This window comes from Urocitellus parryii, chromosome 4 (genome assembly GCF_045843805.1).
Source record: "Urocitellus parryii isolate mUroPar1 chromosome 4, mUroPar1.hap1, whole genome shotgun sequence".
In the NCBI taxonomy this organism is placed as follows: domain Eukaryota; kingdom Metazoa; phylum Chordata; class Mammalia; order Rodentia; family Sciuridae; genus Urocitellus; species Urocitellus parryii.
This window is the reverse complement of record NC_135534.1, coordinates 112,727,151-112,755,126: the sequence shown is the minus strand read 5'-3', so window position 1 is coordinate 112,755,126 and position 27,976 is coordinate 112,727,151. Positions and strand designations below refer to the sequence as shown.

Genomic DNA, 27,976 nt, shown 5'->3' with positions numbered 1-27,976 from the left:
TGTAGGGTGCATATATACACAGACATACACAGTGAAATATTATTGAGCTATAAGAAGGGAGTACTTAGATTGTGTGCACATGTAATCCCAACTATTCAGGAAGCTAAGCAGGAAGATCACAAGTTTGAGTCTATCCTGGGCAACTTAGCAAGACCCTATCTCTAAAAGCAAAAAGAGCTGGAGATGCAGCTCTATGGTAGCACTTGCTTAGCATGTGTGAGGCTCTAGGTTAGATCTCCAGTCACATGGGGGAAAAAAAAGGAGTAATGACACATGCCACAACATAGATGAACCTTGAAAACACCAAGTGAAAGAAGCTAGACATACTATATAATTCTATTTACGTATGAAATGTCCAGAATAAGCAAACCCATAGAAACAGAAAGGAGATTAATATTTTCCAGGAACCAAGGAAGGGAAAAATGAGTGGTGACTGCTACAAGTAGAGAATCTCTTTCTGGAGTGATGGAATTATTTTGGAATTTGGTAGTGGTTATGATCGTACAACTTTATGAACCAAAAACCACTTACATATATACTTCAAGGGGTGGATTTTATGGTTTGTAAGGTATCTCTCAATAAAAACAATTTTAAAATAAAAACAATTTCTACGAGGTCTGGAAATTCAGAATTATAATAATTATTTCTAAATAACCCATGGATAAAACAAATCACAAAAATATGAAAAATATGAATTAGGTAATTTGTGGCATGAAGGAAAACAGCGCTTAGATGGAAATTTATGGCTTTAACTACTTAAACGTAGGTAATTCATACTAGTATCTTGAATATCTGTAGCTTTTAGCTACAATGCAGAAGGTAGAGGAAACGTGTGAAACCACCAAAGCAATGTAATCAGTGAATTTAGACTAAGGAAGATTAATCAATAAAATGCAAGAGAAAAAAATAAGGGTGTTGGAGGATATAGAGGAAATTTATGAACTAAAATCAACTTAAAGGTCAATAAAGCATGGACTTTATTTAGATCCTTATTCAAAACAAACTATAAAAAATAATTTGAGCATCTGAACACTGAGTGGATATCAATGAGAAGTAGTGGGAAAAGGATAAGTTCTTCAACAAATAATGCACCCTATTTCAGGCAGATTATAGATCTTAATGAGTCAAAAACTATAAAGCTTTTAGATGATAATCTACCAGAAAGTCTTCTCGGACTTGGAGTAGGGAATAAATCCTTTAGGAATAAATAATAATTAACTTTGGAAAAGGTCTAAATAGGATTACATTAAAATTATAAACTTCCATGAAGTGTGGAATAATAAGTGATAGAATGGGAGAAAATGTTTGTTAACACAAGTTAACAGAGGAAGAAAAAGAAAAAAACAATAGGAATAATGAACATCTAACCTAAGAACACAATCTCCAAATACATAAAGTGTTCTCAAAGTGTAAATTGATACAATCACTTTAGAAAATAGTTTGCCACTACACTACTAAAATTGAAGATATATATATCCTAAGATCTAGCAATTCCACTTCCAGGTATATACCTCTAGAGAGTATAGAAACTCATAAATATAGAGTAAGAATGTTCTCAGCAGGATTGTTTATAATAGCATGAAATTATAAATAATCCAAATGTCCATTAGCAGTAGAATGGATAATTGGTAATGTTTTTAAAAAGCATCCTCTATAATAATTAAAATCAATTAACTCTATACATGTAAAAGTATGGCTATCAGGAAAATCAGTAGACACAAAATACATACATCATAATTTCACATATAAAATTCAAAAACAAAAACTATATTAATTAACATGCATAAACTATATTGTTAATTTCACATATAAAATTCAAAAACAGAAACTATATTAATTAACATGCAAAGATACTCAAAAACCTGAGAAAACTTAGGAAAGATTATCACAAGTCACTTTTATGTTTACTTGTAGAAGGAGAGGATTATGATTGGGACAGGTTCTGGGAAGTTTCTAAGGTCTGTAAATATTCAAACCTTAGAAACCTATTATGTTCCAGATACTGTTCCAGGTATGGTCATACCTACTATGTTCCAGGTATTGTTCTATATACTAGATATACAAGTGAGAAAAGGAATGACAAAATCTAAGCTTACACTTTGGTGGGGGGAAACAGACAATAGACAATTTCAAATAGTGGTCAGTTCTGTGAAGAAAATAGAATAATGTGATATTTACTGGGGTGGCAGAAACATATGAGCTGAGATTTGAATTCTCAGTCCTGCAAGCAACTAGAAGGCGTTATAGACACAGGAGGCAGTAAGCAAAGCCCTTAAGAGGAATGGGCCTATCCCTCCCACCTCTCATCCCTGTTTAATGTAAATCTTCTTCTCAAACTTTCGTCCCTACCCTGTCCTTGTTTACTCCCCTTATATCAAAGGGGTCATTTGGTATTTATTTTTTAAAGATTGACTAGCTTCACTGTATTAAGAACTATGTAATGTTTTGAACGACCAACAATAAAAAAAAAAAAAAAAAAAAAGAGGAATGGGCCTTGTGATTGAACAGAATGAACAGAAAGAAAGGCAGTAAGCAAAGCCCTTAAGAGGAATGGGCCTTGTGAATGAACAGAAAGAAAGCAACTCTGTTTGGAGTCCTGTAAACAAAGAGGATAGAGGGTGAATCATGTAAGGTCAGGTAGGTCATAATAAGAGTGGCAATAGAAGCCATGAGAGGTTTTTAATCAAGAGAAGGTCACAGTAAAATTTATATAAAAAAAAAAAAACAGAAAACAACAATGACAATAACAAAAAAAACCTAGGGATTATGTAAAGGAAAAAAAAAACGTTTAAGGGAAGGAGATTGGGCAATGATAAAAATATAGAAATTCAGGGAGGATGTGAATGAGCTTAAATAACAGAAATGGAGACAACGGGACAGCTTTTGGACATTTTTTTAGAATAGATAAGATCAACTCTGCATACTGTAATGTAACAAGCACTGTTTTAGGTGCCAAAGATATAGAATTGAACAGGGAGGACAAGGTCCCTGACTTCCAGGACCTTGCTTATATATTACATATTCCAATAGAGAAACATAATAAACATAAAAATATCCTGTCAGGTAAAAAGCACCACAATAAAAAGAATTAAAAAGAAAGTGACAGAGAAGAGTATTATTTTTAGATAAGTTAGGGGAAAGACTTTGCAGAGAAAATGACATTTAAGCAGAGACCTAAAGTGAAGCACAAGTCACACATATATCCTCAAGGCAGAGGAAAAACAAGTAAAAGTCCCTGAGCAGGGAATATGCTCATCTTGTGAGAACACCTAGCTGAAGGAGTGAGAGCAGAATGAACCAACTGAGCAATAGATGAAACCAGTGGTCACAGGACAATCACATAAAGCTGAATAACTCACACATAATTTTGAATCTTGAATTTTAAGTGTGATAAAAAGACATGAGAATTGAGGGCAAGGAAGGGACATCTGATTCACATTTTTATAAGGATCTCTAAGAGTACTTTCTCAAAAAAATAACGCTGAGGGATTCTATAAAAAGATGACTGTATTCAACTAGAGTGGTACAGATGTGTGAAACAATATATTTTGAACATATTTGCTGAATTAAAGAGGATTTGCTGAATCAAAAATAGAATATGAAAAAAAGTGTTAAGGATAATTTTTAGGGTTTTGGCTTAAGGAACTAGGATTTAAAAGTAAGGGATGAGGGAGAAAAAGAGAAAAATGGGGGGATTCCATCAAAATAAAAGAAAGATCAGGAGAGAAGGGGATTGAGGGGGAGGAAAAGAAAAAATAGTGAAAGAATCTGACCTAATTTTCCAATGCATATATATAAATATACAGTGAACCTCATCATTATATATACTCACAAGACACTAATTTTTTTAAGACACTAATTTTTAAAAAAATATAAATAAATAAAAAGATCAGTACAGGAAATAGAACAGAGGGAAGGAGGAAGTAGAGGGTAAGGCTAAAGTGCTGGGGACTTACTTAACTAGAGCAAACTGTAATCCATTATTTATGTCAAAATAAATCCTAATGTAAAGTATAACTATTAGGAACCAATTAAAAAATACCTTAATATGAAAAAATAAGTAACATTTATTGAGATGGGAGAACTTGGAAGGGGAACCGGTTGGAAGAATTAACAAAAGCTGTTTTTGGTCATGACACGCCTATTAGATATTCAAGTGGAAATGTCAAAGGTGATGGCTATCAAAGGGAGGAGCTCAGGAAAGAGCTCAAAATAAGAAAACTTTTAATAGATAATAATGACTGGCAGCAAATTCTCAAGAACAGCAATTTTCCCATACTTGGGAATGTATTGGCTTAACTCTTAAATAGGTTCAAATAAATAAAATAGGTTCAAATTTATTCCTCCTCTGGGTATGCTGCCATTAACACAATATCAGTATTTACTAATATGTGATACACTCTAACCATAAAACTTTACATGTTCTTCAGACTGAGATACTGATTAATTTTTTAATTTATCTAGAAAAAGCAATATAGGACCCCAACCCATTTATTCAGAAGTTAATATAAATTTTATTTTAAAAATAAAGTTTTAGTAAATATAACAGATAAAGAAAGCAGGAATCTGATCTATTTCTGATAGCTTCCATACTCTTCCCTCCCTCTTCTATTCCTTATTACCTAAAAGCCTGGCTCACCAATAAGTTCACAGAGTTAGATATTCATTTTCAAAATAGAATTTATTTCCATAGTAAAGAATTAAAATACGGCTGTAAAAGTAGAAAATAATATAGAAAATATTTAAGATGTGCAACATTAATTTTTGAGTAAAGTTAGTTAAGCACTATGGTTTATGCTTAACTTCTTGAAAGACCAATTAGCATTTTATATGTTACTAGCTACACCAGAAAAAAACAGACTTGGAGTTTTAATTAATCGTTATAACTCAAAAACAGGTTTGAATAACTCGTCAGACCCTTTTGAAAATGTAAGTACAGATCTGGAGATAACATTTTTTGAAGCTGGCTTCCACCTCATAGACTGATAAATCTACTTGTGTATCCAAAAGTCACAAGGGCAAGTCTTTACAAATTTATCCTTATAATTAAATCAGTGGAATGTTGGATGTATCAAAATGTTTTAGTAAAAATAGAATATTATGTTGGTATAAGAGCTGATAAAGTCAGGTATCCCAAAACCTGGTTTTCACCAGATGGATTTCAAATTCAGATAATAAACACTGCTAAAGAAATATCTAGTGAATTCTACCCATCCCTTCCCCCAAATTATGACAATTAAGATATAGTTATTATTTGTATGCAAAACATACAATGAATGGGAAGATGTTTGGATAAAGGGGAAGAGAACTCTTCAGGAACTATTGTTTGCAGTTTGCAGAATAGGATAATCTTCTCTAGGAAGAATAATGTCAACATAGCAGCACTATATTCACCAGGAATCCCCAGAGATAATGGATCGATCATGTGGCAGGAAGCCAAACCTTCTGGCTGCTCACAACATCATTCAGCTTCCCTTTAATCTTCAGAAAGTGTCTCTTAAACTCCAAACCATCACCCTATAGCAAGAATGATATATAAAAATAATGTCAAAAAAAAAAAAGATTATTTACTAGGAAATAGAAACAAACACCTCAGATATGTCCAGCTACAATACTTTTCAGGTGCTCTTATAAAAACCAAATATTCTAGCAGAGAAAATGACTATATAAATAATTTTGACCCAATTTTGTGCTCTTCAGTATTCCCACCATACTGAGCTCAGAGAGCAAGAAAATACATCAGGCCTGTATTAAAGGTTAGTATCTCTGAACCACTGTTTTCAAAGGTAGTGGGAATTTGTAAACTTGAAATAAACCCACAAGGACAGTCAAGTGTTGTCATTATTCTATGGCAATGAAGTCAACAGATTCAGCTCTGAGAAGGATTTCAATATAATACAATCCTTCACAATTTAAATTTCACAGCAAGGATCTGGAAGACAATATTGTAGCAAATGTTCAATATAAAAAAATGTGAACTAGGGCTGGGGTTGTGGCTTAGCAGATGAGTGCTCACCTAGCACGGGCGAGGCCCTGGGTTCGATCCTCAGCAACACATAATAATAAATAAATAAATTAAAGATATTGTGTCCAACTACAACTAAAGAATAAATATTTTTAAAAAATATTTTTTTAAAAACTTTAAAAAAACCAAAAAACTGGTCAGACCCTTTGAAAATATAAGTACAGATCTGGAGATACAGAACTACACCCTCCCAACCTTCTTCAGAACCACATACAACAATATCTCAGGAAAGAGAAAAAAAATGCTATTTTGGTATTACATGTCAAGAGCTTTAAAAATAGAAATAATCAGAAATGTGACCAAAAGGAAAAAAAAAAATCAATATATAAAAAAATCAATGTATAAGAAAAAAAATCAGAATTACTATATCAAAGAAGAATCTATTATATTATGATGTACATTTATTATTAATTATAATATTAAAAAACTAAACATTACAAATAAACCAAAAAAACCAGAATGTTTCAAAATATTAGGGGTGATTACTGCTAAGAAGCATAATTTGGGATTATTTTTATTTTCATATTAATCTACATTTCTATAAAAAACTTTTATAATAAATATCAATTACAAAAAATCATGTTTTGGAAGAAGAGACAATGAAAAGTTATTCATACAGTAACCTGAGGCAAAAAAATAAGATTAGTTATTAAACAAAAACCATATGCTCATGTCAGTGACACTTCTATGATAAAAACATACAGGGTAGTTACAAGTAGTATTAAATATGTGAAAATCTAACTAAGTTCATAATACTGAATGAACAAAGCAAGTTACCATATATTTACAAATGCCAAATAAACAGTTCTCTTTTATCCACACATTCTAAGACCCCCTGAAACCATGGAGAGTATGAAACCCTATACTATATCCACCATGTGCATTCTTCTTTCTGTATGTATATATGCAAACACATCCCTATGATAAAGTTTAGTCTCTAAATAAGACATAGTAAGAGATTAATATAATTAGTATTAAACTAGAGCAAGTATAACCATACTACCCTTGTACTTTGGGCCACTATTAAGTAAAATAAGCATTCTTTGAACATAAGCACTGCAGTACTATGAAAATCAATGTGATAACTAGAAAAGATAATAAGTGAGTAACAGACAAGTACTGTATTTGGCATGAATAAAAATCTATACTTAAGGTTTTTATGCTGAATACATAACTCTTATCCCAGGTGGGATGGAGTAGAACAATGCAAGATTTCATCATGCTACTCAGAACTATGCTCAATTTAAATACGAATTATTTAATTCTGGAACTTTACATTTAATATTTTTGGGGTATGGGTGACCTCAAGAAAAAAAAAAAAGAGAGAAACTGAAACTGCAGAAAGCAAAAGTGCAAGTGGGGAGACTATTGTATAAATATTGCCATTTAAAAAAATCCATTTAGCCTGTAATCCCAGCAGATAAGGAAGCTGAGGCAGGAGGATTGTTAAGTTCAAAGCCAGCCTCAACAAAAGCAAGGTGTTAAGCAACTCAGTGAGATCCTATCTCTAAATAAAATACAAAATAGGGCTGGGGATGTGGCTCAATGGTCAAGTGCCCCTGAGTTTAATTCCTGATACCCCCCCACCAAAAAAAAAAAAAAAAATATGTGTATATATATATATATCCATATAGAAATATTCCCATAGAAAGAATACTATAATGAAATATATCAAAAATACCTTAGAAAGCCGGAAGTCAACCAATATCTTCTCATCCATTTCTACCAAATTCACTTTGAAGATCAGTTTGTTATTTCTCCTATCAGTTGTTGATACAGTAACCTGCAGCAAAAAAATTAGATTAGCCATTAAACAAAAACCAAATGCTCATGTCAGTGACACTTCTATGATAAAAACATACAGGGTAGTTTCATAACAAGTAGTATCAAATATGTGAAAATCTAATTCCCCATAGATGTGCATGTGTGTCCAAGCCAAAACACCCTATAAGGCCAAGCATGGTGGTGCACACCTATAATCCCAGCGGCTCAGGAGGCTGAGGCAGGAGGATTGCAACTTCAAAGCCAGTCTCAGCAAAATTGAGGCACTAAGCAACTCAGGGAGACCCTGTCTCTAAATAAAATACAAAATAGGGCTGGGGATGTGGCTCAGTGGTCGAGTGCCCCTGAGTTCAATCCCCAGTACCAAAAACAAAACAAAACAAAAAACACTATAAACATGGATGGGCTCTGTTAACTCTCGGCAACAAAAGAAATTTAGAATTTTACCCAAATACAATTGAAAGAAGAAATAAAATAAAAATGTAATTAGAAAACAAAATTATGAAAATATAAGAGAGAAAAGGAGAGGCTAGGTTTGTGGCTAAAAAGCTAGGGCAGAAATCAGAAGATGGCAAAGATCTGGAGAGGACTTACAACTTCTACTTTCAGCCTTTTAGAATGTTCCAATGGCCTAGATGAGTGACATGAAAAGAAATTCCTTGCCAACAACCAATATCAAGACACAAACATAACGATGAGGACATCTTAGACTGATTGCCACAGCAAAGCCACTGAAGGACTACAGCTAGATGAATAAGGCCAAGCAAGATTGGCAGATTTGCCCAGCTAAGCCCAGTCCAAATTACAAAAAACATTTGTGCGATAAATAACTATATATCCTTCATTTGCCTTATCTAAGTATGTGTGGGTTTGACTGTCTTTGTATAGCTATTTGCCTTTCTTAAGTTTTTTTAAGTTATTACTTCAACCTTACTTCAACATGTGTCTCTTGTAATAAGGACATTTTACAAACAACAATATCATCACACCACTAGACAATGCTACAAAAACATTAATATAAAGTCCATATTCTAATTCTCCCTATAGTTCCAATGACATCCTTCAAAGTTGTTTTAAAATCTATGATCTAATGAAAGAGCATTCTTTGCATTTAGTTATCAGGCCTCTTTAGTATCCATTAATACAGATTAACTCCCTCTTCTTGTCTTTCGTCATATTAATGTTTTTTAAAGCCTAATGATAGACTAGACTAACAAATAAATGTTATAATTATGCTATAATAACACACAACAAAAATTGGTAGGTGGGATCACGGGAGATGAGAAGAAATATGAGATTATCTACAATTGAGGCATAATAGCCTTTAAGAAAACAATTATTTCAGTCCATTAATATTTTTATGAACCTGGAGAGGTATTTGAAAAAAAAACCATATTATTCCTTAAAATCATGAACATTTTATTGAAAATTCCTCCAATTTCAACTCTTTCTTTTTCAAATTAAACTGCTTTCTATTTTTGGAAGATACTAATGATGAGAGTTTATATTCACATATTGAATTTTCTGCAGGAAAAGATATATGAAAATCAACATACCTGATTCATACAACTCTTTTTCCATTGATAGCCCAGTTTCTCACAAGTCTCTTTCAGGCACTGATAAGATTTGTCTGCATCCAATTTGGTAAAGAATCGTGTCATTCTTTTGACCAAGCGTTGCCAAGGGTTCTATGTGCCAAACAGAAAGCTGAGTAAGCCCACTAAGACCAACAGCAGTCACAACATAGCTTTTTTTTTTCTGTGATTTAGAATTCTTTTCCATGAAGGTGTCCTCTAATTCATTCTTTCTTCCTTGTCCAAAAACTATGTATAAATCAAAAGTATTACTACTATATATCTAAGATTTCCACATTTTAAAAGACTTCAAGACAATAAAAATAAAGGACAACCATTATTTACTTAAAAAAGGAAATTCCCTTACCTGTGAGGATCCTGGGGTGCCAAGTAACTGACTATTTAGAAGCATATGATCAGGACATGCCGGTTGGGAAAAACTGATTCCTTGTACCAATTTATCAATATATGAGGGACTGGTGTCCCACAAGGAAAGCCCTGTACGTGGTTCTGGTTGAGAACTGGAATACTTCACATTTTCTTCACTAAGACATTAAGAGAAAGGAAAATATGTCTTTAATTTTTTTTTTTTAAGTAAATGACTTTATTCTTTTCTTCATTCTTTTTGGTATTAAATCCAGAGGCACTTAACCACTGAGCAACATCCCCAGCCCTTTTTATTTTTTTTTTTTAAATTTTATTTGTTCTTTTTAGATATAATGGCAGTAGAGTATATTTTGACATGTTTATACAAACATGGAGTATATCTTATTCTAATTAGGATCCCAGTCTTGTGATTGTACATGATGTGGAGATTCACTGTAGTGTATTCATATATACTAGGAAAGTTATGTCAGATCCATTCTATTGTCTAGGATTCCTATTCTTATTCCCCAGCCCCCTTTGTCTAATCCACTGAATTTCTACTCTCCACCACCTGACCTCTATTTTTTATTTTGAGACAGGGTCTCATTAGGTTGCTTACTACCTTGCTAAGTTGCTGAAGCTGGCTTTGAACTTGTGATCCTCAGCCTCAACCTCCTGAGCCACTGGGATTACAGGTGTGCACCACCATGCCTAGCTTTAATTTTTAATTAGTTAGTTTTCTGAGATAGGGTCTTGCCATGTTGCCCAGGCTGGCCTTGAACTTGTTATCCTCCTACCTCTAGAGTAGCTAGGACTGACTACCGGCTTATGCCACCATGCCCAGCCAAATATATGCTTTTAAGTAAAACCCACCAGGCTTTTCTTATATCAACCATTCGTGCACTGACAAAATTATATTCATTATTTTAAAAATACATATATACATGTATTATTCTTCATGAAGAATACTTCAATAACTACTTAATCTTTTATCAGTCTTACCTAGAAGCACTGCTTACGGGAGAGAAGTCCAAATTGGAATGAATATGCTTAGAGAATCCACCAGGAGACTCTGACACACCACCAGATGTGACTCGAGGCCTCTTTGCCCCTTAAAAAAAAAAGAAATACCAGGTTTAAGTCTTCTACGGAACTATTTTTTAATTAACCCAAATGGCAACTTGAATAAGTAAAACGACATCAAGAACCATTTACAGAACAGAATACTCATACAACAAATAATGGCTCTTCCTACATGCTTTTGTAAGACGTGGTCAAGTTAGAAACTTACAAAGACTCACCTATCAAATTAGGTACTTCACAAGTATGTTCAGAGTGTGGGGTATCATACTAAGGACACAATTTTAATGGCATCTTTTATGGTAACAATACTATTCTACAAAGACAGAGACAGCTAGCTAAAAGAAAAAAAAACTTTTCAAAATGAAGAATAATTTCTGATAATGGCAACAGACATTATGAATCTGTTCTATCCAACATTCTGCTGCCCTGGAAAAGAAAAGCTTTGCGTAGAATAATCATTATATAGAAAATGATGCTACCACATCAATGTTTGTAAGAGTTCATAACTAATCTTTGGAACCAACCTAGGTGCCCTTCAACAGATGAATGGATAAAGAAAATATGGTACATATACACAACACTCAGCCATACAGAAGAATGAAATTATGGCATTTGTCAGTAAATGGATGGAACTGGAGACTACTATCAAGCTAAGTGAAATAAGCCAATAACAAAACCTAAAGGCCAAATGTTCTCTCCGATAAGCAGAAGCTGACTCACAATAATGGGGGTGTTGAAGGGTGGGGGTTAGAAGTTCACTGGATTAGACAAAGGGGGATGAAGGGAAGGGAGTATGGATGGGAATAAGAAAGACAGTAGAATGAATCAGGCATATGTTCATATGTACATACACAACCAGTACAACTCCATATTATGTATAACCACAAGAATGGGAAGTTAAACTCCATGTATGTATGATATGTCAAAATACATTATACTGTCATGTATAACTAAAAAGAATAAAACATTTAAAGAAAGAAAATGATACTCCCACAAATTCATGGTTATACTCCTTAGCTAGACCCTCAACACTGTTAGTCAATCCTATCAACCCTATTTGTTTCTCTAGTCATTTGTTTCTTTCCTCCCTTTCTCCAGCCTTCTTTCCCTTTCTATACTCTTCTGGAAATTTCCAGGACCACTGCCATCCCCCCATTACTTAACATATGATACCATCTCTCATCCATAGAGAAAGTAAAACCTTTTGATTATCTCAACATGTCACCACCAAATCTGCAAATTTACTTGCATTCTTACCCATCTTTTTTTCCTCCTCTGCATCCTCCCATCAGAAGGAATCCATCAAAATATACCCTCCATTTGTGCTAAAGAGACAATACACTCCTACCTCCTCAGAGATCTTGATACTCTGCTACTTATTCCCTTTAAGACTTACAGCCTCTTCCTGTACTGGATCTGTCGCCAAACCAATTAAACATGCTAAGATTAAACCACCTTTTTATCTTACAAACATTTTACTAAATCTATGTGCCAAGCATTATTTTAGGTATAAAGTATCTAACCGTGAACAAAACCGACAAAAATCATTGACTTCTTAAATCCTGTACTCTACTGAAGAGACAAAATGAGGGCTGGGGATGTGGCTCAAGCGGTAGCGCGCCCGTCTAGCATGCGTGCGGCCCGGGTTCGATCCTCAGCACCACATACCAACAAAGATGTTGTGTAAGCCGAGAACTAAAAAATAAATATTAAAAAATTCTCTCTCTCTCTCTCTCTCTCTCTCTCTCTCTCTCTCCTCTCTCACTCTCTCTTTAAAAAAAAAAAAAAAGAGACAAAATGAAGTAAAATAATAAGTTCAAATCCAGTAAGTTAAATGGTAATGAACACAATGAAGGAAAATAACACAAACAAGTAGGTTGCAGGGAGAAAGGGATAGTTTTAAAGTTTTCTTGGATGGCCAATAACTTCTTTCTGAAAAGATGACACTGAAGTTAATACCCAAATAAGGTGAAAGAACAATATATATGAGTAAGTCTCATAGGGTGGGGGTCCCAGTCATATTAGTCATTATAAAAATAAAGTAAAAGTGAACATGGAGTAATTGAAGAATAACGAGAAGACAAATACAGCTATGACCAAGAGGAAGAGCAGATTTAAATCTGAGACGTAATGAAAGAGAGATTACATAAGACCTTACAAGTCAAATGAACAGATTTTAGCTCATATACTGAGTGAAAAGTAAAGCACTGGAATATTTTAGCAAATACTTGAGCAAAACAGTAACATTTTTAACAGTGACATCTTACTTTTTTTCTTTTTCTTTCTTTCTTTCTTTTTAGTACTGGGGATTAAACCCAGGGCTACTTTACAACTGAGCTATATCCACAGCCCTTTTTAAAAATTTTTGAGACAGGGAGGGTCTCATCAAGTTGTCAAAGATGGTCCGCAACTTACAATACTGTTCCTTCAACTTCCCAAGTCGCTAGTAATACAAAATACACCCAGCTCTAACTTACCTTTTAATCAGAACACTCTTGGGCAAAGGATCATGGTGGTTTCAACTGATAGGGTATCAGTGGAGGTGATAAAAGGTGGTCAGATTTGAGAACTTTTAAAGGTAGAGGTTAACAGAAATTCCCTGTAGACTGGATAGGAAATAAGATAATAAAAGCTATCTTCAAAGTTTCTGATCTGTATGGCAAGAATGACACAGTTACCATCAACCAAAATATAAAAGACTCTGATAGGAGGAGGTATGAAGGAGAACAATCAGTAAATCAGTTTGGGACATTTCAAAGTTTAAGATGCCTCTTAAATCTCAAGGGAAATTTGAAATACTAGGCAAATGATTTTGGAGTTCATAGAAAAAGTCCAGGTTGACATAAATGTGGTTATTTATAAGTATAAAGATTTACTTAAAGCCCTGAAACTCAAAAAAATTAATAATGGAGTTAATGTGATGAGAAAAGAGGTTCATCAGTTGAGCCCTGGTCTGCTCCAGTATAAGGAGGCTCAGTTCATAAAGGAAAACCATCATGGGAGGTTGAAAAAGAGTAGCCAATAAAAGTAAAGAGAGTGTAAATATCTGGGAGTCAAAAGAAGACAGTTTTTAAAGGAGGAAGCCATGACCAATTGCATAAAATGCTGATGATCAGACAGACTAAGAGGAAATCCGAGAACTGGTTATTAGTTTGGCAACAACGCAGATGGAAATCCTTAAAACTGGCTATGAGGTGTTAGAAATTAGAAACATCTTTTGAGATGTTCAGTTGTAAAAAGAAAACTGAAATGATAGAGAGAAATGAATTTAAGAGAAGTTTTATTACTATTTAACTTACTGAATTGTTTGTGTATTTATTTAACTTTTTGTTTGTTTTCATGATGGAAGAAATAGCATGTTGGTATGCCGATAAGATGCAGTGGAGAAGAAAAAGAAATGATTTGGGAAAAGAGAAGAACTGTCAGATCTCTTTGAATAAGCAAGTGTTGATTCATATGTGGGGCAACTTATCCATAGCAACAGGGTACACAGTAGAGTCTCGGAGCACAGAGGCAGTTAGATGGGAGGAGAACGTGGTGGGAGCTTGTGAATTCCATTCTTCGTTGTTCTATTTCCCAGTGAAATAGGAAGTTCTGCTACTAACGGAGGATGAGATTGGGGAAAGAAGTATTAAAAGTTAAGGAAAAATAATGGGGGACATAACTCAGTGGCAGAGCACTTGTACAAGAACTGGGTTCAATCCCTAGTACTAAAAAAAAAAAAAGAAAAAAATGTTGAACTATTTCAGGCCTATGAGTATAGCTCAGTGGTAGAGTGCTTGCCTAGCATGCATGAGGCACTGTGTTTGATCATTAGCAGTGAAAGAAATAATAATAAATAATGAGCAAAGAGAAGTTATATCCATGTGATTTAGAAATTATTCTTGCCAAGATCATGAATAAATGCCATATCATGAAATTCAATGGACAAAATTTAGCCTTCCTGTTCTTGGTCCAGTTAACAGCAACTGTCATTGTCATGAACTTTCTTCCCTTAGCCTCCACTACTCTACATTCTCCAGTTATTCCTGCCATCTCTCTGATTACTGTTTCCTTGGTCTCTACCTACAACTTGAATATTGGCATCCCTTCAAATTCTCTAAAATTTCCTTTACTACCATGGTTTAAATTCCCAAAATTGATATTTAAAGCTTAGTCTTAAAGTGTGCGCTCGCTCGCTCTCTCTCTCTCTCTCTCTCTCTCTCTCTCTCTCTCTCACACACACACACACACACACACACAAACTACTGAACAGTTTTTACTCATTTCCTCAAAAATCAAATAAAATTTCTTCCCAATTTCTTCTGTGTTATCAGAACTAGAGTCACCCTCGACTGTTCATCTCCCTTCATTTCCCACATCTAAACAATCACCAGCTTTTCTTAAATTTCTTTGGAATCCACCTCTCTTCTCTAATACCATTACAACTAACCTATTCCAAACTACCATCTTCTCCCATCTAATCTACTACCCTTAGCCTATTTCTATTCATCAAAAACAATGAAAAAGAGTAGATCTTTTAAAACCAAAAAAACCAAAGGATCTTTTAAAACCAAATATATGACCCTAATGGCTTTAAGCTAGAGTCCAAAATCTATAAATAGATCACAAGGCCTCATTCTCATATCTTGGCTGCTATCTGCCTCTCCAGCATCATCTCTCCCTCTCCCACTTCCCTACTCATTTATTCAAATTTACCAAGTGCCTGCAACATGCCTTGCACTGTGCTAATGATTGTTAACACAAGGATGAAGACAGACAAGGTCCATGCCACACTAACCTTGTTTAAAGTTCCTCAAATGCACCAGATTTTCTAAACTAAGACTGTCCTAATGCTGCTCCCTCTGCTTAGAATCAGATCTGACACTCAACTTGCCTGTTTAACTTCCCTTTAATTTCATGTCTTTTCCTCAGGAAAAAAAAAAAGTCTTCATTGTCCCTTAACATTTGTTCAAACAATGGGCTACAGTACTCCAATTTTCCCCTTTGTAGTTATTAATAAACAAAACTACTTTTTATACTTGTTCTCCCTATTAGACATAATAATCTCCATGAGGAAAGAGACCCTAGCTATCTTGTATTGTTCACTTATGATAGTGAATTTTCATGCTTTCCAGAGAAAATGTTTATATATTAAAACTAATACCTTTCTTGAGTGGCTTGTTGTACCATCTGTCTTTTTTGATGTCTGGGATGGTAATCCTTACTGATGGATTCTCAACTAGAATTTTATGCAGCAGAGCTGAAAGCAAAATATTAAAGCAATATTTACAAAAAGTCATACATATTAGAAAAGCCTACAACTTAGGATTAAAGAACACATTCTCTTTTAGCCTTCTTATGTCTAAATATTATTTCTGGGGAAGGGAAAGAATAAAGTTACTCATTACTGATTTAAGGTCATATAGTTTTTCTTTGTTGTTGTCTACACTTTAGAAAAATCTTCCCAGATCTAATTCTCAATTATTTGCAAATAAGCAGAATAAGAGTCTGAAAGAAATGTTTTTCCCCATGTGGCATTAACAAAAAGATACAAAGAAATCTTCTATCCATTTTTAACACCAAATTTCATCACTCAGCATATCATGTTCTCATGTTACTTCCTCATTTGCACAGTTTTATGTGTTTACTTATGAACAACTTTTTTAAGAGAGTAATATCATTATTAACCATTATCCTAAGGTATCTTAATTATTTTGACAAATAAGTTATACATTTCCTAACATTAAAATTATTTTCTAATGGACCAAAGATTTAAATGTAAAAATGAAACCATGAAAACATAGGGGACTTTTTAAAAAACTACAGTAGACATAGAAAAAAAACCTTTCCAAATGTGACAATGTAGTGAGATATCACAAATGACTAGATTATAGATTTGACAATAAAAAATTTTCTACATGTCAAAATATCAAATGAAATAGAAATAAGTGATAAATTGTAGAAAATATTTGTAACAAATGCAAAGGTCAAAGCTGGATGTGATGATACATGTCTGTAACCCTTGACTAAGAAGCCTGAGGCAGGAGGATGACAGGTTTGAGGCCAGCCTGGACAATTCAGAAAGACCCTGTTTCAAAATAGAAAATAAAAAGGGTTGGGGATATAGCTCAGTGGTAGAGCACCCCTGGGAAAAGTCCTTCAAGGGTAAGAAAATCTCCTTGCTAACACTGAGCAAAATTGACAAAAGGGTTCCAACTTCATTAATATTAAATTTAAAATAAAAATAAAACTCTGTTGTAATAGTATCAACTTTCTGAAAAGCAATTTGGAAAAATAAGATTCAATACTTACAAATCTACATATATCCTTGACCCTGCAATTTTTGTTTATGGAGGTTTATTTTATATAAACAATTTAAGGATATGTGTGAAGATTAAGTTACATGGATGCTTATCATATGTGTGTGTGTGTGTTTGTTTTTTGGTACCAGGGATTGAACTCAGGGCATTTGACCACTGAGCCACATCCCCAGCCCTATTTTTTATTTTATTTAGAGACCGGGTCTCACTGAGTTGCTTAGCACCTCACTTTTGCTAAGACTGGCTTTGAACTCACAATCCTCCTGCCTTGGCTCTCAACCCATTGGGATTATAGGCATGAGCCACCACGCCCAGCTCAGATCTGTTTTAAAACAGTAAAAATTTACAAAATAAATTTCTAATGAATGAGTAAAGCACATCCATGTAGCAGAATATCATCATAGCCTTTAAAAACAATGACACAGATCTACAATTACAGGCAAGGAAAAATTTTCAAAGAATATTAAAACCAAAGAACAAGTCATGAAATATTATTTGTAGTATGATCTAACTTTTGATTTTATATATATATATATAAATATATATAAGTATATATAATATATATATATAATATATATATATAAAAACTTATGTAATAAACATTAAAAGTATTTACAGTAAAGCACAGAAGCCCACAGAATATCTTTAAAATGCTATATCTAAGTGAAGGAATTATAGGCTTTTTTCATTTTTTATTTATATTTCCTAACTTACGAGGATCATGGGTTATTTATTTAATTATTAAAATGTTATAACAGAGGGGCTGAGGGATATAGTTCAGTTGGTAGAGTGCCTGCTTCACATACACAAGGCCCTAGGTTCAATACCCAGCACAAAAAAAAAAAAAAAAAAAAAAGTTATAAAAAAAAAATGTTAAGAAAAATTCAAATAGCACAAGACTTAAATCTAAGAAATCTGTATCAATCAAGATAACCCAGTTACCTAGAGGAGCAGAATCAATTTTTTTCCAAGGGTTGAGGTATGTCTTTTTTTCTTTCCAATCAGAATATTCCTGGCAACTGTCACTGGGCTGGTCCCATGGCAATTCTAAAATAAAACAAGTTACAATTCCCTCATATTAACAAAATTATACTGTAAAAATTTCAAGGAAAAATAATCATTACAAATCCATACAAAGTTTCCTTCAGATTAACTCAATGTCTTACAAAATGGGAAAAGAAGTTTTATAGAAGCTTCACAGGCACTTTAAAGAAAAGACGAGCCACTTCTTATCCTACTCTTTCAAAAGTACTTACATGAAGCATGACACAGTGGCATAAACCTATAATCCCAGCTACTAAGAAGGCTGAAGCAGCATCACAAATTCAAGGCCAGACTGGTAATTTAAAGAGACCCTGTCTCAAGATAAAATATTAAAAAAGGTCTGGGAATGTTCTTCAGTGGTAGTGATTGCCTAGCATGTGTGAAGTTCTGGGTTTAATCCCTAGTAAAGAGATAGCTATTTTGACTTTTCATTTAATAGATACACATACCACATTTTTAAAAACTTTGGGGATTACAAGTTAGTTATGAATAAGTTACTACTTGCAGTGATTAAATATTTGTTTCCACCTCAAAATTCATGTTGAAATTCTAACCCACAATGTGATGGTACTTAGAGGTCAGCTCTTTTTGGGCAGGGATTGGGTTCATGAGGGTAGGATCCCTTATGATCCTCATGGGATCATTGTTGTTATGAAAACACAGAGAGCTTCTGTTCTCTCTGCTCTGCATCATATGAACTGGTTACTTGAAAGTAATAATAATCAGCTGGTTACTTGAAAGCCAAGAAGAGGATCCTTACCAGAATATGCTGGCACCTTCATTCCAGGCTTTGTGAGAAATAAATCTTTGTTATTTATAAGCCACCCAGTCTACGGTACTTTGTTATAGCAACCCAAACTGATTAAGACAATATTAAAATACTATTACATAAACACAAACTCCGTTGATTTATTTCATTTATTTTGGTATAGCAAATCTGACTTTCCATAAGCCAGAAGTTTTTTGTTTGTTCATTTTGATAACAGGGATTGAACCCAGGGATGCTTAACCATTGAGTCACATCCACAGATCATTTGTTTGTTAATTTTGAGACACAATTTCACTAAGTTGATGAGACTGACCTCAAACTTGCAATCTTCCTGCCTTAGCCTTCCAGAGGGATTACAGGCATTGCACCAACCCACAAAGTCATAAACCAAAAGTTTTATCATGACTAAATAACTATTACCTCCAGCCAACATTGCAGTAAGCACTATTCCACAGGACCAAACATCAACTGGTTCTGCATGAAATTCTTTTCTCTTCAGAAGTTCTGGAGCAACATAAGGTAAAGTACCACACATCTTGTTCAATAAACGTTCACGGTTATTATGCCGAAACACTGTTGCCAAGCCAAAGTCAGAGATTTTGAGGTTATCTAAACCAAAAGAAAAAAAAAAAAGAGAATGGCACTGGATAAAAACAATTTGCAAATAGATATATTAGAATTAAGTTTTACTGAATACATTACCCGATTTGTAGAATTTCTCTACCTTAACATGACCAAAATAAACAACAACAACAAAATTTTTTTAAGAAAAATTAAAGACATAATCATCTATGCTAAACTTGGAAAAGGCCCTCATCTTTGATATTAACTTAAGAAAACTGTCACCAACACACCAAACAGTTTGGACCAGGTTAAAGAAAGATACTGGAGTTAAAAGGGGCTATTCTTCTGGTAAAGAACACTCCAAACTTGGACTGAAAGCAGAGAAAAGCCCTTCAATGAGTGGTATAGAAGGCAAGAATGAGACATAGTAAAATAGGAGGCACACTCTCAGCAGCAAACAAAATCAACAGGCAAGAATAATAATAAAGACACAACAAACTATAAAGATCCAGAATCCATGAGAACTTCTTGTTGAAGTAGCTATGTTGAGAAAAAGAGGAAGAACTGTACAAAAAAAAAAAAAAAACTTCCACGCTAATCTTCCCATCTCCAGCACATAAAAACTGCAGGTAGGACTTTTACACTTAGTGAATGTCTACTGTATCCACATAACAGACACTGTGCGACCCAACCCAGGTAGTGAACAAATCAATGAGGTAGACTAACAATAGGTAATGGCCAAGAAAGTTATAAAAATATAGAACATGACAGGATCTTACAGAAAAGGGTTCTATCCTAGTCTTAGGAGCTTTGGAAGGCCCTCTGTTATTAGAGGTTGTCAATGGTTATAAGTCTTTCAGAGGGCAATCCAGCCAAAGATTCAAAACAAAATTTCTCTTTCAGCTAGTAATATCCACTTCTAGGAACATATCCACAGAAATAGTCTCATAACATCACAAACAAGGATATTCGTAGCAACGTTATTTGTAAATAACTTAAATGCACACCATAAATGGTAAAAGCTTATAAAACATGTATAAAATAAGTAGTTATTAAGAAAAAAAAGAAAAACAAGGTGTACTAATATGGAACAGGATATAAGTGGGGAATAGGCTAGTGTTATAGCAAAAATTATAACATGATCCAATTTTTGTACTAAGCCTATGCACAGTTATATAACAGTCATCATTTCTCTATTCTTTGATTCTTTAAAAATCAAGCACATACGGGCTGGGGATGTGGCTCAAGTGGTAGCGCGCTTGCCTGGCATGCGTGCGGCCCGGGTTCGATCCTCAGCACCACATACCAACAAAGATGTTGTGTCCGCTGAGAACTAAAAAATAAATATTAAAAAAAATTCTCTCTCTCTCTCTCTCCTCTCTCACTCTCTCTTTAAAAAAAAAAAAATCAAGCACATATACCCAATTTAATGTAAGCCATTAATACTTACTTGTATTTGACTCCAGGAGGTAAATACTGTGATTTTCTTTGGAGGGGGTGGGGGATACCTGAGATTGAACCCAGGGACACTGGAACACTGAGCCACATTCCCAGCCCTATTTTGTATTTTATTTAGAGACAGGGTCTCACTGAGTTACTTTATCACCTTGCTGTTGCTGAAGCTGGCTTTGAACTCAAGATTCTCCTGCCTCAGTCTTCAGAGCCGCTAGGATTACAAGTGACATGACACTATGCCCAGCTATATTTTTTTAATAGCTATCTATGGCACAATTTGGACAAATCATTGAGACTGAGTTCCAAGTGGTAATCAATTAAAATACTAACAGATTACCATAAAATACTAATAGATTATCTTGAATTTTGTTGTTTTATTTTGTTTGCAATCTAATACTCAGTTAGAGAAATACAAGTCATATATTCAAAATTTACAAGTATAGTTCTGACAAAAATAAAGGAAGAGTATATTTGTGAGTGAATACAGAAAGACTTCAAATACTGGTAACATTGTATTTCTGTTTTAAAAGATTATTAGTTATATACTGAACAGAAACAAAATACATATTATACAAGAACAATACCACTCACCTAACACCCAAGAAAAAGGACACACCCATTCCCTCTCCTACCTTCTGACACCCACCATTCTGAATTTTATTGTGCCCTTGCTTTTGTTTCTATGTTTTGCCCTGTTTGCATACTTCAACAATATAATTGGTTTTATATATTTTTTAATTTCATATAAAAAGAGCGTATCAATTCTTTTAGTTTATTTTTTTGCTCTATGGCCTTATATTCTTGAAATCCAGCTATGTCATTGTTTGCAGCTACAAATTATCCATTTCAGACTTTCTTATTGCTGATAGACCTGTGAGTTGTTTGCAATTTTTCTATTAAACAACAGACCTGTGAGCATCCTTATAAGTACTAATTTATTTTTAAGCCAGGTAGGCAGATAGGTGTTCATTACACTTTATTATAATATGTAATTTATATTATGAAAATTTGGGGGCACCTGAATTAAGTTTTAAATAAAATTACTTTTTATACTACATAAACACAACTTAAAAGGGTAAAAAAAATGAAACCCACATGCACATAGGAAAAAAGCACATAACCTATGCTTTAATGTAACTTAATTTTACATAGTAATAATAGCTACCATTTTTTTCAGCATCAACTATATAATAGGTACCTACTATTTATGACAAAAACACACACATGTATGCATTTTTTGTAATACACTTCTTTTTAGTTGTAGACGGACACAGTATCTTTATTTTATTTATTTATTTTATGTAGTGCTAAGGATTGAACCCAGTGTCTCACACATGCAAGGCAAGCACTCCACCACTGAGCCACAACCCCCACATTTATGCATTTTTAAAATGTATGTGTATATGTATAACATAGGTATAAATACCTGTTTTATACATTCCAGGTACATACTTCTACAAAAACACATGATGTTTGTATCCTTTATCCTCATAACTCAGATAGATTCTCCTATTATCCCCATTTTATAAATAAGAAAAGTGAGGCAGAGAGAAGTTAAGCAACTTACCTAAGGCCACATGTCTAGAATGAGGTGGCCTAGATTAAACCTAGGTTCAAATGACTCCAAAGTTCAAGCTCTTAACACTATCCTATATTGCCTTTCATATTTAGAGACACGTAATCCTTTTCCAGGGTGTTTTGTGTATCTTGAAACCTGCATTTAATTCAAAAAGGACTTGCTTTGTATGAGGAAGGGGAGGAATGGAATTTAACATCATCAAGGCTATTACCATTCAGCAAGTAATGGGAACAGCATGAAAACAGAAGCATGAGAATCCTCAGATTGTGCTGTGTGCTCACCTCTCAGGATTCATCAACAAATCATCCAAAGTTTCCTTTTATCATACACTAAATTTTCTGAATATCTAAAATACTGCTATGTGACTTGTGAAATGACTTGTAGAAAGCTAAATAACTTAAGCACAGTGTTAGACAAGCAATGTTTAAATTCCCTTTATAATATCCTTGATAATTAATACTCCACTGTTCAATGTTATAAACTCACTACATGCCAAAGCAACCCACGCTTTTTTTACACAGATCCATTGTTGAACATAATCCCTGTGCTAATTCAAATAACTTCTAAAAAGTTTTCACCCACAGGTTCTGAAGAACCATATTTAACAATTAGCAAGTTTCCCTGAGTTCCCGCAATAATTTCTTATTTTGCATAGTTCACAGCTCTTCATTTGTTCACTTTCCTATAAAAGTACATCAGTGGTCTATACATCTCTTACAATGTGGCCCCGGGAAACACTATTTCCAGAGAAGTCTCACAGGAGTAATACTGGACCACTACTTTCCTCATTCCGGGCACTGTATCACCTTAGTTTTCTTACATATGGTGAACAAATCACACAGGTGACTAATACCAAGTTTAATGCCCGGTAAATGTCTTTTAAAAACTGTTAAATGCCAAGAACAAGCTATTTAATTATGCTTGGTTAATTTTTTTCAATACAAATAGTAGACTTCAGATCTTTTCCTATTAAAAAATAACTTGTTAAGATTCAGCCCACCCTCTAGTCTGCTAGATTAATTTATTTAATGGTTATTTTTTTAAATTTTTTTTTAATATTTATTTTTTAGTTTTCAGTGGACACAACATCTTTGTTTGTATGTGGTGCTGAGGATCAAACCCGGGCCGCACACATGCCAGGCAAGCGCGCTACCACTTGAGCCACATCCCCAGCCCTATTCAATGGTTATTTTTAAAAATCTACTATTTGCAAGGAACTACTCTAATGTTAGGAATACAGTCTTAAACATAACAGACATAAATCACTGCCTCATCTTTTTGGTCCTGACTCTGTAAAATAACATTTTCACTATCCATCCCCTCAGTTTTATGACATCCATTAAAAAAAAAAAAAAAAAAAAACTAAAATTCTTGCATATTATGCAAGTCATAGATAAAAAGGGTGAACAGTTCATGGCTAAAGTCTCAGGTATTACAATAGAAGCTTACCTTTATTAATTCATTTTAAAAGTTGTTTTCAAGCATTCTTATTTTTATTCATCTTTAGCAAACTCCCCTGGATCTAGGGAAGACTTCTCATCCACAACTATATCATGAAAAACTTGAATTCCAAATATACCAAGTCTCCCAAATTTCCTTGGCTTCTCAGATTTTCGTCCTGACTTGAATGGCTGTCTTAAAATTAGTAGTAACAAAATATTAAACTTACCCCTTTCGTCCAAAAGGAGATTTTCTGGTTTAATGTCCCTGTGAGTTATTCCAATGCCATGAAGATAAACCTACGGGAAAATAGAGAAACACACCAGAATTTAGTAACTTACTATTTGTACTAATTTTAAATAAAAGGAAAAGATATAATTATACTTACCACCCCTGCCATGAGTTGATGAAAAAATCTCTGAGCATCTTGTTCAGGCATACCTATGTCTGGTTCTGTAAGAATTAATTACAAAAGTTAGTTTATTAGATAAATACAACCAGGCATTGAACATATAGTTTCTTAATCTGATTTTAGACATTTGTGATTATAATTTAGCAATCTTATACTAATGAAAGATTAAGTACATTTAACAATACAGTACTTAATAACCAACATTTTCCAATCTGTTAAAGAGCAAAAACAAACTACTATCATGGGAACATTACAAAGAAATAAAGCTATCATCCAAATCAGGAACATAATACATGCTATGAAAGCTCCTATTTTACTCTTACATTAATATTTACTTGGTATCTTTTAAATTCTGCCCTATTGTTTCTAAATGTTGTTAGTATTTTTCCCATTTCTGAAATACAATTGTCAATGTGAAAGCCTAAAACAATCTAAACCTATTTCACTAAATTTTTTAACAGATTTAAACTTTATAAAATCCCTTTCACTGAATGTTTACAAAGTTCCTTCAGGAAACAGTCTTATTAAGAGAGCTTCTATTATCAGTTATCTTTTACCTTTTATATTTTTATTTCTCACTAACTCATGATTTCTTTTGCCCTCAGTTCTCTCCTGAAATTCCCATTAGAGATTTAAATAAGCAGTTTTTAACTACTAATAAAATAGCTTCAAATAATAAACTTAGACCCACAGCATATATTTTATGTACTTCTCAACATTTTGCAACATCAATCATTTGAGTTTGCACAGAACACTTAAGTAGCAAACAATTTACTTGATATGTATATAAAGCCATCATTTCACTTCAACAAATAAGGGGGAAAAATAACAATATGATATTATTTTGGACCTGTAAATGTATGCAATAATCATGTAAACAGAATATCTACAAAGAAAAAAACTGTATAGGCAAACAATACAATGGTTTTTGTTGTTTTGTTTTTGTGGTACTGAAGACTGAACCCAGGGGCACTCTATCAATGAGCTAGATCTACAGTCCTTTTTATTGTTTTATTTATTTATTTTGTGGTATTGGGTTTTATTCTTTTAAACAGGGTTTTGCAAGGTTGCATAATCTGGCCTTGAACTTGCCATCTTCCTGCCTCTGCTTCCTGAATAACTGGGATTACAGGCATGTGCCACTGAGCTCAGCTTATTATGCATTTATACTTCATCATCAAACTACAGTTTATCATTTTAAATTACATAATACAGCAATCCTGAAAAAATTACTTATAACTTAAGGACAATTTTCTTTCATTGATACTATATGTTTTCATATATTAGTAAAATTAGCCAAAAAAAAAAAAAAGGAATTTTTACTTCAATTTCAATATTGGAAAAACTTAAGGGGAAAATGAGTGACTAGCTATTCAATATGAAAAAACAAACTTAGAAACTTATTTAGTAGAATAAGTATCTTAAATTGTTTCCATACCTATTCTATCAAAAAGCTCTCCCCCACTACAGTACTCCAGAAATAGATACTGGATATTTCCTTCTCTCCTGTGACCGTAGAATTTCACTACATTTTCATGATTTAACATTTTATTGATACAGATCTCTTTCTTAATGTTTTCTGGACAATCTATAGCACGCTTCATATCTACAATCTTCACTGCAACTGCCTCTTCTGTTATTCTATTCACAGCAAGTTGAACTCTAAAAAAAGGAAAACAAGAGTTATAACATTGTAGACATTTGAATTCTCTTTGACAACTTCAAAAGATTAAACATGACAAATCCAAAATTGTTTTATCTTTACTACTTTCTCCACCAAGGAAACCAAGGAAATGGTTTCTGCCATATTTTCAACAGATACTGGTCCTTTCTGAAAGGTGAATTACTATGGCTATTACTCCAAAGAAGTCATTATGCTGTACATGCAAGTCATTAAAAAATGCTTAATAAAGTAAACTAAATTGGGATTATAGCAATACTAGTTCTATTCACATAATTTTAATAGCATTACCTAAGATTTATTAATCTCATGCTACATATGACTGTGATAAAAGTACTAAGCACCTTTGGAGTAGGTACTGTTATTCCCATCTTATATAAATGAGGAAAACATCTTATATAAATGAGACATACAACATTGGGATGCTCATCTAAGTCCACAAAACAAGCCCAGTATGCGATAGATTTAAGATCTGAAACCAGGCAGGCCATCCCCAAAGTCTGCTCATTTGCTCATTTAGCCACTATTCTTAAAGCCCAAGACTATGTGGTTGTTTGAGGAAACAATAATCTCAACAGATCTTTTACAGCTCTTGATAAAGAAAAAGAAAAAATGAAAAAATAATCAGAAATATTAATCCTTACAAAAATTGTGCAATTTCACTTGCTAAAAGCCTTGGTTTGCAAAGATCTGATCTCTAAAGCGCCACGTATTGGAAAAAACAATCCCAAAACAACAAATACATACTAAGACAAAACAATAGAAAAGTAAAGCAAGCGTGAAAGCAAGATAATATTCGGATTCAAACTCACTCTCCGTAGGCACCTTCGCCTAGGGTTTGCACCAAGTCCCAGTCTTCCACAAAGGGCACTGCCATGACTCCACAGAGCACCACGGCTGTAAAAGGCAGGAACCCGAAAAATAAGGAACGAGCATAAGCTCAGATCACCTGTAAAGCCACCGCGCTCTGCTTCCTGCCATGATCCCTCACAACAGCTTGGTTTCCCCTTACATCTCATTCACATTTATCCAAGTCTTTAAACCCCAAACAAGTATTCTAAGTTTAGGCATTTGGTTGCCGAAATCGCAATCCCGATTCCCTTGCACACCGAGGGCTGAAACTCTGCCCTCCTCAGGCCTCGCGGGAAATTTAAAAGTTGCGGTGAGAAGTGGGAAGACGGATGCTTTCGGGTGAATGACTGGGGAAGCGGGTAGAAGTGGTGGGAGTCTGGGGAAGAGAGTACGGGGATGTGGGCTAGAAGAGGGGTTGGAATAACTGCAGCTACTGCAGCCCCTCCTCCCCACTTGCACAGTTCCAATTCCCACCCCCACCCCACCCCACCCGTCCCAAAGGCCGGGAGGAGCCCGGGGCGGGGCCAAACTGCCCATAGAAGCGGAAGGAAGAGCTGGGACCCAGCACAGCGCCCAAAATTCTGAGGTCCCCAGCTAGCAGAAAGGTAGCCTTCCCTTCCCCCCACACCCTTTACAATGAGGACCCCGTGGTACCACACTCCTCCACTCTCCAAAACCGCCCCTCCGCTGGAGGACCTCCCATCCCCTCCGCTCAATAGTACCATTATCTCACCGTGCTCCTCCTTACTAATCTAGACTCCTAACTCCTTCTCCAGACCCCTTTTTTGCCCTACCGGCCGCCCCTCCTCACCAAGCTGTCCTTTGCCCGCCACCACAGGAATCCAAATGCAGCGCTTTTCCCGCCAAAATTTGCTTGCGTCACGTTGCCGCAAACGCGCGCACCCTTGCCGTAAAGCAGGACGACGCGCGTTCCCGCGTCCCTCTGAAGATTGGCGGCTCCAAAACACCTGCGCGTTGTAGTCCTTCTTGCCAGTTCCGAGCTGGCCTAGCCTGGGTTCCTTTGAGGTGTGGAGCAGATCCTGGCTGA

The 27,976-nt window shown here is 34.5% G+C and overlaps 1 protein-coding gene across 1 annotated transcript; it reads right to left on the bottom strand.

The window, feature by feature from the left end:
* Window positions 1–5,421: 5,421 nt before the first annotated feature.
* Chek1 (checkpoint kinase 1) lies at window positions 5,422–27,774 on the bottom strand. Its single transcript, XM_026404572.2, has 13 exons — window positions 27,740–27,774; window positions 26,889–26,973; window positions 25,834–26,057; window positions 24,372–24,436; window positions 24,213–24,282; window positions 19,366–19,554; window positions 18,075–18,179; window positions 15,977–16,072; window positions 10,750–10,858; window positions 9,749–9,926; window positions 9,364–9,495; window positions 7,707–7,808; window positions 5,422–5,517 (listed from the first exon to the last, which is right to left on the bottom strand). Exons 2-13 carry the CDS (start codon window positions 26,951–26,953, stop codon window positions 5,422–5,424), a joined length of 1,431 nt encoding a protein of 476 aa, XP_026260357.1. The 5' UTR covers window positions 26,954–26,973; window positions 27,740–27,774.
* Between the last annotated feature and the right edge of the window lie 202 nt (window positions 27,775–27,976).

What these genes read in the sequence shown, in the direction of transcription:
- Chek1 (XM_026404572.2), bottom strand. Translation starts at nt 26,953, where the DNA reads ATGGCAGTGCCCTTTGTGGAAGACTGGGACTTGGTGCAAACCCTAGGC. An exon ending in AATTGATTCTGCTCCTCTAG is followed by an intron (nt 16,073 to 18,074) that starts GTAACTGGGTTA and finishes TTTTGCTTTCAG; the next exon opens with CTCTGCTGCATAAAATTCTA. An exon ending in CAACAAGCCACTCAAGAAAG is followed by an intron (nt 10,859 to 15,976) that starts GTATTAGTTTTA and finishes TTTTTTTTTAAG; the next exon opens with GGGCAAAGAGGCCTCGAGTC.